This window comes from Eublepharis macularius, chromosome 8 (assembly GCF_028583425.1).
Source record: "Eublepharis macularius isolate TG4126 chromosome 8, MPM_Emac_v1.0, whole genome shotgun sequence".
Lineage (NCBI taxonomy): Eukaryota > Metazoa > Chordata > Lepidosauria > Squamata > Eublepharidae > Eublepharis > Eublepharis macularius.
Window position 1 is genome coordinate 92,059,730 of NC_072797.1, and position 10,965 is coordinate 92,070,694.

General features: G+C 42.8%; 1 protein-coding gene across 1 annotated transcript in view; it reads right to left on the bottom strand.

The window, feature by feature from the left end:
- Positions 1-10,244, bottom strand: part of NTRK2 (neurotrophic receptor tyrosine kinase 2) — a 236,432-nt gene extending 226,188 nt beyond the window's left edge. Inside the window, exon 1 of the mRNA XM_054987587.1 lies at positions 9,997-10,244. Within this exon, the coding sequence (XP_054843562.1) occupies positions 9,997-10,244 (248 nt within the window). The remainder of the gene's footprint in view (positions 1-9,996) is intronic.
- Between the last annotated feature and the right edge of the window lie 721 nt (positions 10,245-10,965).

Sequence of the window (10,965 nt, forward strand, 5' to 3'; positions counted from 1 at the left end):
TCCAGGAGAATTAACAGGGCACCCCCCCATCCATCTCTTATCCAATTATCTTGCTCAAAAATGGTAAAGTGAAACTGTAGTTATTCTACTCTCCTGGGTTCAGAGAAGGGTTTTTTTAGGACTGGGCACACCACTGCTTCTTCAAGGCAAGGGCAACCACCCCCTCTTTCAGGGAGGCATTTAATGTCTGCTGGATCCAGTCTGCCACCCCACCCCCCCCACCCCCCAAAGATTTAAGCAGCAAGAGAGTCAGACAAGGAGGTAGTATGTCTCAAACAGCCAAGAATCCTGTCCACATCCTCACACTGGACAAGGGGAAAGGTATTCCATACATCAGACCACGACCAACCACTAAGTGGAAAGAAATTTTTCCTTTTGAAATATTTGAAAGAATGTGACCATTCACATCATTAATACCTGCAGAAATACTAAAAGTAGCATGAAGTATAGGTACTCTTCTCTCATTTAAAATTTCAACACATAGTCCTAATGAAAGCCATTTGTAGATCCCAGATTCAATCTATGTACATTCAGTCTACAGTCTGCACAGATGCTACATACATACAAAATTCAACATACAATCAAGATTCTCCATGCAATTAAGAGCAAGGACAGGACATAAAGCACTGCACTTGGGAGCACTGCCACAGTGGGGCCAGAATCTGGCTCTGACACTGGGATATCCACAGTGCAATCCTAAGAGTTACACCCTTCTACGCCCAATGACATCAATAGACTTAGAAGGGTATAACTTCTAAGACTACTTAGGATAGCACTGCCAGTCCTAATGAAAGGAATCCCCTGGAAGGTGCAATTCACGGGTCATCTTCCCACTTTTCTCTCCAATGGAATCCCAAAGTGGCTTACAACATCCTCCTCCTTTCCTCCTTTATCTCTGCCCCCCTCATCTGTCGTTATGACAGGCACTCTGCCAGTACCATAATAATGAATACAGCTTAAGTATCCCTAGGATCAGAGATCGCACACCTACGTCATAGAGGTACAAGATGACACACATTTATTTCAAAAGCATCAATCTTTCTTTTGCACAATAAAGAACAATCCTAGACAATCTGTCTGAACTAGTACTAGTGTAATACAGTCATAATCCATGTTCCAGAAACAGAATCAATTGAACAATAACTACGGAAACTAAAATTAACAGAGCATTACTAACACAGATTCTTCAACATCCCTGAAACCCACAAACTACCCATCCACGCTACTCCATAATAACCGTACCTCCAAGTTAGCCATGCCAACAAGGCACAAATCAACAAATAGCGATGACCAGATCATTATGGATAACTTCACCTTATCATCCACACATCCCCAGAGAAGCAGGGAAAAAACACACAGTAAAATTCAATAGAAGAAACTGTACTTTTCTGAATGAGTGAAATTATTTTAAAACAATTTTATTTGGGGTATGTGTTCCCAACCTAACTTTCACTAGGTAATTCACACAGCCAAAGCAAGTTCCATACTGGGAACTCAATTTCTAAGCACTTGGTGACCAAATATGCTAAGGACCACTGTGCAAGTGGAAAAGGAATCCAAATCCTGCCCTATATACCTGTAAACCGAGCTCCCACTCCCAGCCACTGTGACAGAATTAATTACAGTGCAATCCTAAACAGAGTTACTCCAGTCTAAGCCCACTGATTTGAATGAGCTTAGACTGGTGTAACTCTTCTTAGGATTGCACTGCTAAAGTTAGATCAGGAATCCCAGACTCAATCCATGTACTTAGGGCATGCTAAAATTGTATAGGTGGAGCAGTTTCCAGAACTTTCTCTTTAAATTTTGGTATTAGAGGCAGGCACAAACCAAAATACGAACCAAAGTTCGTCACAAACCGGGCCAGTTCATGGTTCACGAACCAACAGTTTGTGGGAGCTCATTTCTCACAAACCGTGATGAATTTTAGCCTGGTTCATTTTGTTCGTATTCGATTAGTCACTGCAGATAGCCTGGCACCAAACATTTCCTAGGCAAAGGGGGGATGGGCTCTCTGCAGACCTTCTGCTGACCCAGAAGCGACATTTTCATGTACCGAACGAACCGGTTCGCAAACTGGGGCAAGTTCGTGAAAGTTCATGGTTCGTGAAACACGACGAACCATGAACTGCACCGTTTGAAATTTTCTGCACCATTTGAAATTTTCCCAGTTCATGTCCATCTCTATTCGGTATATTAATAATTTTGCTTCCAGAAAACTAACAATGCCATTCTCAATCATGTTCTCTGGAGAAGTGACACAGACATTTTCTAACTATCAAATAATACGCAAAGTATTCTCCAGTCCAAGCCCACTGATTTCTAACTTCAACAGACCTAGAAGTCTGCAATTCAGTTTAGGATTGCACTGTTATACTTTGAAATTCCATAGGTTAAGTAGTACAATTTAATTTGCTATGTAATAAATGATATTTTCTATGTTGCTGAAGACGTAAAATAAGTCTGACAAGAAAATAATACATATATTTCCATTTTCTCCCAAATGTCTATTTTCCCCAGAAAATAGGGCTTTCCCCAATGATGTCAAAATTCCCAGGAATTTTACATCTATCATCCCATTCCACTTCCTGTAAGAGAACTAAGTGCACCTAATTTATTTTCAAATTTATAACTTTTTTTTATTAACCAAAGAGGTTATAAGCACTAACATTTCTTAAATATCTTTAAACAATAGTACAACTGGCAGCCAGAATTGGAGAGACAAAAGTATCTCCACAAATTTTCTTTAAAATATCTAAAAACAGAATCTGGGCTTTCTTCAAGAGAGTTCTGTAATACTGGAACTACAACAAAACAGCTATGCCCAGCGTTACCATCAGCCTAGCCTCTGATGGAGCCAAGCCTCCCCAGACCATACCACAAGATGGGGGAACTAATACATCCTCTAAGGTGATGATCCCATGCTAGGATAATTATTCTGGCAGAAGGAGCACTCTTCACCAGAAAAAGGCATCTTGCTCATAACCTCGACCTAACTGTACCCTCAAACTGCTCATATGGGCCTTGCATTTAAGGGGAAAATATTCTCATGGGTATCAAACCACTCCTTCCTAGATCAAGAGAGCTAGTAAGCATCAACAACTCCGTCTTGTATGCAGTAGAAGTCTACCATTGCTCTTGTTACCATGCTATTTTGTGCCAGAAATTCTATGTTTCAGCAGAAAAACCCACCACAATCCAATTAAAATATCAAATACTGAAAGAAACAATCAAAGCCATCATCTGAATCAAAGTGTTTATTTAAAAAAAACTAGTATATATGTATTGCACTGAGTGCATAATTTTAGTTTGCAACCCCAGCCGGAAGGAAGAGACAGACACAGGCTTGGAATAAAGGGCCGTTTATTAAAATGACCATAAAGGTAATGCACGGCAAGAGCTAACTAAGCGGTACAGGTCAAGCCCTGGGGTCAGCACACTGACCACCACCTTGCCTGTCTGGGCGAGCCCCAATGCCCCGGGTGTAGGCCATCTCAGGAATGGCTGCAACCCGGCCAGCTAGGCCATAGGATCCCCACTCAAGCACCTGTTGCGCCCCAGCCATCTAGCATGAGGTTAGGCCTTGTGCCAGGGGATCCCCTCAGGCGTCTGCCCCCTGACGGTAGCTGCCACAAGCATACCGCCCTAATGACAGACCCTGTTCCCCAACCTTGAGGAATGCCACAGGGGCTCACCGGCCCGCACCCTATTCCCAAAATCTCCTGCCAACTACTAACGAAACAGCGCAACCCAACAATAACTCAGAACACTGCAATTAGTGCAAGGTAGACGAAACCCCCCCCCCTTCCCAAAAGCCAATCAGGGAAAAGAGGGAAAAATTCCTACCTGGCTCTGAACCCAGCAGCCGGCTATTCCTGCACTAAAAACAGGGTGAGGTGGGTGGGCCGAGCACTCGAAGAGACTGCAGCTGGGGAGAGCGGAGCCGCCTGGATCAGGCTCTTTGCTCCGCCCCCCGCTAAGCCCAGGATGCCTGGGAAGGGAGCCCGTCTCCTTTCCTCCAGGGCGGGGCCGCAAAGGACGGCTCCCAGCTTGAGCGGCATTCTGCCGCGCTGGGAGAGCCGCATTCTCAAAATGAGTATCTGTTACAGAAATATGGCAAATACAAGGACAGCCCTAATGATTCCCATTAAAATTAAATAGTATTAAATTCAATTGGTTGTATGTAGTTCTCTCACAGAAGAAGCACCCATGATGCAAAAGTGATGTCATACATGCAAACCATTTCATCATTGTGAGATCCCAACAACAATTCTAAAGCTCTACACACAGTAAATGTGTGGGCTGTTTAACTGAACAGGTTCCTCTCACCCAATTTTTGCCCTCTCTCCAGGACAACTGTGTAAGAAAGATCCAGGAATTAATCCTGACTCCTGTTCAAAGTTTTTATACTTATAACACAGCATGGGATACTTCCACAGGGAAATAGTTCTCATACCTCTTGTAGCAAGGTTAGTTGCAATATTAATCATGAACTTTGTGGAACATCTTACCTGAAGAGGCTCAGACAGCACCATCCTTGCCTCTCTTTAAGCAGTCATGTAAGATTACAAAGCTTTTGGCTGAAGAAGCTTTAGGAGCCTGTACATAGACTGGAAAGTTGTATTTATTTAAACCAATTTGCTTGATTTTCAACTGCTGCTTTGTTTTGTTTCTTAATTTTGTTGCATTTTTGCTGTTCAGCATTATACTTGTCTCTTAAATCCCTGGAGAAAAGGTGGGTTATATAAAGTTAAGTAAATAATAATTCCTTCAATAAATAGTGACGTATGATGGACCCAGAAGAAAAGAATAAGATTTAGGTATCTTCGAATTTCTTGCTTCTAGAGAATAATGTTATTTCAAAGCTAACTTCTGAAACACAGTTGTGTATTCTGTGCCCATGAAGCAGTAAAAATATAGAAATGCCCTCCTTCCCTGCTATTTTTACGCAGGGAATCGACTTGGAGGGAAAGGCAGGAGCCCTTCCTTCCCCCTCTGTCACATTCTAAGGCCATTTGGGCTCTGCTTTATTTTTTAACAGCCATTCCCCACAGCTGCTGTGCAGAACCTGATTTGGGTCTGGGAAACCCAGACCTCATACCTTAAGAACCTGCATGTCTAGAGAGACCCACCACCATCACTCATCTGTCCAAATAATGTTGCCTTAGCAAGTTTTCCTTCCTGGACAGTTTTCTACTCGCTTTAGGATAACTTTAGAACAATTAACTACCCTATAAAAAGTTGCAAGCAATTTATCATGTGGACATGTAAACGGTTCTGGGATCCAACTGTATACACAATCTGTGCATCATCCTCCAACACACAACTTTAATGTCAACTGTTTCTCTATCATGACATAGTTGTGGACTTGTTCAGATATTATTTATTGGGGACAAACAGAACTTGGTAAGAGTCTCAGAGTTATGTCTTCCCTGGCCTTTCATGAAAAGGAGGACCCCTTCCATGGTCCAGACTACACTGCACAGAAAAACAGCAGAAGCGGACCTTGACTCCATATTCCAAAATCACAAGAAGGACCATAGTTTCAACAGAACATTCTGTGCAAATTAACAGAAACCATTACATTAAAAAGGCAAATAAGATCTTTTATATTAAAAAGGCAAATCTTGTATACTCTCTTCGGCTGTATTACACATGCACGATAATGTGCAAAACATGGAAGAGACCCAAGATACTAACAGGACAAAGCTTCACAGGAATGAAAGGAGAATCTCTCTCTGCACCAGCTTACAAATCTTGCTAAATAATTTACTCTTTAAATTGTACAATGTGCCTTATTTATTAGCAAGTCTGAAGTGGTTTGTATAACCACATTAGAAATTAGTTTTGTGGTTTCTGATATACACACATACACAATCTGTTCTTTCAATGCTATAGTAGAAGAGTTGAAAAGTTGCCTACTTTTTTGTTGGCACATTATGCATCCTTAAATAGAGCAATTAATTTCAAACTCTGCTTGCCTGAATAGTCGTAAATCACCACACTAATGGCTTGACAGACGAACTAGTAAAGTCAGCTACAACATACTGACACCTATAATGAACCTGTTTTTAATACAAGTAGATGCTATATTTTAGTACAAGTTAAAATATTCACAAAAATCTTAAAACACAGACTCTCTCTGCCTTATTTCAGCTCTAAAAATTCTACCCTGAAAAAAGTGCCTCTAAGATTGTCTCCCCTCCTCTTCTCTGACTCAGACTTTTTCCTTGAATGATCAAGTAGATTAAATTCCATTACGGAGTAATAATCTTTGCAAATGTCTACACATAACAAAAGCTTTTCAAATCCACATCAGGACCCCATATCTCATCTTATGTTCATTAAAGCAAGCGAGTTTATGGAAAATCTATTATGGGAAGAAAAAAGTGTGACTGTGCACGACATCCTTTCTGTAATGGATTCTATTTACCTAAACTAAAACCAAATTTAACTAATAGTCGTTTTTACTCAGTGAGTTCTAGGTTAACCTACGTAAAACTTTCAAAGGATTATTGTAAGGTTGGAGAAATACATCTTAACTTTTAGCATTCATCCTGTGGTGGATCACGGAATCTGCATATTTATAATTTATCCACTCTCAACATTTCAGCTGGCCTTAAAGCTCCTCCCCCACTCCTCCACCTGTGGGTGGCTACCCCATCCTCACCCTTCTGTCTTCCCTGCCTTCAACTATACCGCCACACACACTGCAAAAAACCATGTCAATGCTAAGTTTTACATAATAGTAGAGCTGTGGCTTTCAAAAGCTTATGCTACAGGGGAGTTGGTTAGTCTTAAAGGTGCTACTGGACTCTTTACTATTTTGCTACTACAGACTAACACGGCTACTCCTCTGGATCTAAGTTTTATATAGCATCCATGTTTTTTAAAAGCCTAATTCTATTGCACTGAACACTTCAACTGATTCCAGAAACCAAATCTCAAGTTTCCTCCAATGCACTCAACAGTTGCTTACATTCTAAATTATCGTATTGCATTGCATCCAATACAACATGGCAGTCTTTTTTTTAAAAAAGAAGTAATAAAAAAGTGTAATCAAAAAGGTCCACGATTCTTCCCTTTTATACATGCTTAGGATATGAAAAACTCTACAGGTTTCCAATTCTAGTATGAATGACAAGAAATTGATAGTAAGATTTCTTTAAGGCAGGCTGCATAAAAGAAATAAGGCCTATTAGTTTTATAGGTTATTAAATTACAAAGCAACATACCACATGGGAAGCATTCAATTGTGTTTACATTTTGCAAAAGCAACACAGTTGTTTAATTAAGGTAGAGTTGCCACATAGACATTGTACAAACAGCTAAAGCAATTGGCTGTTTAATTAACACCAAACATTAATGAATGGTCTTGGCCTGCTCATCCTCTAACGTTAAGGCCCATTTCAGCGCTTTGTATCTTAATTTTTTGCAGTGAGATCTCTTGGAAAATTAACCAAATTTCTATGAGAAACTTAGTATCCTAATGATAGAATGGTTCATACTAGCAAGGTACCAAAACGAAGTGGTGGTGGTAGCTAGAGGGGATAAAGATTACTGTTTACAAGTATCTAAAGAGCAAAGGGAAAATAAATCTTGCTTTATCAGTGCATTTACAATGCATTTCATTTTAAATTTGAGAAACATAGTTCAGAAGAATATTAGTGGATAACTGTTAATAAAGATGATTGATAGCATTTATGACAACATTTGAAGCTAAAGCAATGTCACTGATTTGGGTAAAATAATTAAAACAAACAGTTTCTTAATCTATTTGGCAAAGTCAAAGGGACTGTCCACTTCTTTCTGCCATAAGCAGGCATAACAAATTCTGCAGAAGAACTATCATAAACTGCAAAAAGATAGTCATCATAAACAGAAAATTTGCTTACAGCATAGCTGCTCTGAACAGACTTTTTAGTTCCAAAACTACAAGTACAAAACTATAGTTACAAAACTATAAATCTTTTATGACTGCAACCTTGCATACTATCCTGTAAAATCCTTTAAAGAACAATGCAGCAAAGACAGGTGATTGAATAAGCGGTTTTTTAAAAATCTCTGGCCTTTACATCCGCACTCAAATATCCTCAGCTACCTATTCCGGTGACAATAGGCCTTGAATGACAAAACTATACTGTAATTCAAATGAGAAATCAGTTGCCATGAGATAAAATGAAGTATCTAAAAACAGTTACTATTGTCCAGAGAATGTAATTTTTAAACTAGACTAATTTTGTTAAATTCTTAGAAACTATAATGTAATGTATAGTTACTCAAACTTTTGAACCTGAGCCCTTATCCTACCCTAATTTATGATCACCACCTCAACCTACTACCCTCTCTTTTTTCTGCAAATTAACATGTATAGATTTTTTTAATGCAGTTGAATGCATAATCTATTGTTTAGGGTACTAACCTGTATACTCTAACAGAAGAGGAATAGAACTTCTTTTATCCCCTTTTAAAGACAAATAGGGGAAGGCATTATTACAATAAAGCAACAGCTTTTTTAAAAGCTTCTCTAATTTAATTGGGCTGATGGGGCAATAGGGGTCATTCCATAAATCTAAAGTAGATTAATGAGGGTTCATAATGGCATTCAACACATCCAGGCAGGTGACAGAGAGAATGTTCCGCCAGTCTTATCCCGCCCTGGAACGATGCCCCCCCCCCCCATCCTGGGCGCCAAGGGATGCTCAGAACCTAGGATGTATTCTGTCTTTGAAGGAGTGGAAGTAATTCTTTTTTCCCAGCAATTACCATCATTGTCTCCTCTTTCATACACCTTATAGAAATGATGCTGACAAAATGTGCAGGCCGTAATGTTAAGAAAACATGAAAACTGGTAAAATATGTAAGAAGGAAATCAATTACGTCTAACTTCCTTGTAAGTGTTACGTTGTTAGTATAAATGTCCCTATTTACTTTATTTTTTCTTTATTTAGAGATCTGCAGCAGCTAGTGAAATACTGATAAGGAGCAATAATGTGCAGGTTACTCTACCAAAGTGTAACAGCAGAATTGTAACAGAACACCAGCCTTGTACTAAACCGACACCAATCTACATGCTTTATTGCTTTATCATCTATTTATTCCCAGGAAATTGGACTGCGGGCAATTAAGATTTATAAGCTAAATGGTCTCAAAATTATATCTCAGAGAAAGTCAAATCTAAATTAGATCAGCCCAGGCTTTTAGGCTTGCAGCTATGTGCCTTTTGAGCAAGTGCATTGCTATACAGAGACCATCTCCTCTTACACATCCTTTCCAAAACATCCTTAGACAGTTTCCTTAAGCAAAATTTCCTTCAGGAGAATCTCTTTGCTTATTTGTAGAAAGATTCCTCCCCCTCAACATACAAAAATGGACTAGAAATATTTTGGTAGCACTGGAAAACTTGCTTGAAGGGATGCCAAAGACAGCTATGATGCTAAAAACATCTGCAGATCACATCAGAGGTAAACATCTTAGAATGCAGGAGTGTTTTCTCCAATATTAATAATAAGCACCATAAGCTCAGTGCATAGACACATATTAGCTGTTCTTGTTTCACTGTCCTTCTGTGGGCTGAGTTGTTGTTCTCTAGCTACATAGCTAGCCACAGTACAAGAAAACTAATTAAAAATGTAAGTAGATAAAAATAGATACGATGGGTCTGAATTATCATTATTTTATACTACTTTTTATTAAGTCATCGTGAAGGTTAAAATAAAGGCATGCACCTATAACGTGGGCTAGGACTGAGATTTTTTTTAAGAGCCTAACAAACGGGATGCATCTGATCTCTACATGTTTTATCACATAAATCTGGAATAACCAAAAAGTTAGGCATGACCTCCTTGCACATTACACGTACACCCAAACAGACCCACCAGGGCTGCTAACATAAGGCATGACATCTAGGATCGTATTTAGCCCCGGGAACAGCGAGGCAAGCGAGCCCTCCTCCCCGCCGCCCCCACCCCCGCCGTCCAGGCGCTGCTCACTTACATGTCGGTGACTTTCTCCCGCTCGCTCCTCTTGCCGAGCACCGGGAAGGACCCGAGGGGCACGGCAGGGTCGCTGCACCAGATCCGCTCGGGGCTGCACGTGCACGCGGTGGGGCAGGCCGAGGCCAGCAGCCCCCGCCAGGCGCCCAGCACCAGCCAGCAGACGCTCCAGAAGCGGGTCCCGGAGGCCGCCGGCCGAGGGGGGCCCTGCAGCGGCCGCCACCACCGCGTCCTCGGCCAGGCCCCCATGCCGCTGCGGGTGCCGCGCCGCCCTCTCCCGCCTGGCCGAACGCGCTTAATCCAGCTCGGGCGGCGGCGGCGGCGGCGGCGGCGGCGGCGAGCCCGTCAGCTACCAAGCCAGTCACTCGCGCATCCTCTCCTCCGCGCGCGGGGCAGGCCGCCTCCTCGCCTCTCTCCCCTCAGGCGGCGGCGGCGGCTTCGTCCCCCCTCCTGGCGGAGCCGGTGCCGGGAGAGCCTTGAGGGAAAGAGCAAGAGACGCCGTGAGCGCCGGACCCGCCTGGCACGCGCCCTCACCTCTTCCCGCCGCCGCCGCCGCCGCCGCGGCTCCCTCGCCCAGCCAGGTGGCCGCGACTCCTACCTGGCGTGGACCCTCGCTGGCCCAGCCGCGGGAAGGGGAAGGGGAAAGGCCGGGCAGAGGGATGGGGCGGGCTGGGGGCTCGCCTCCCGGTCGCCTCTAGTCCCCTCTCTCACGCCGTCCTCTCCGCTGCCTCTCGCGGCTGATAATAAAGCTCCGGCCCCGGAGCCAGGGGCTGCCACCGGCAAAGTGACGCGCGGCTGACGCAAGGAGGGGTAGAAACTCCGGGGGGGAAATATCCCCGCCTGAAAGCCAGGAGGAGGGAGGGCTGCTCCGGCTCGGGTCCCACCCGAGTCACGCAGGAATCCGTCCACAAGCAGCCGGGCACACGCGCTCGCGCACCAGCAGAAGCCGCCGCGCGTCGCCAGCCGCCCA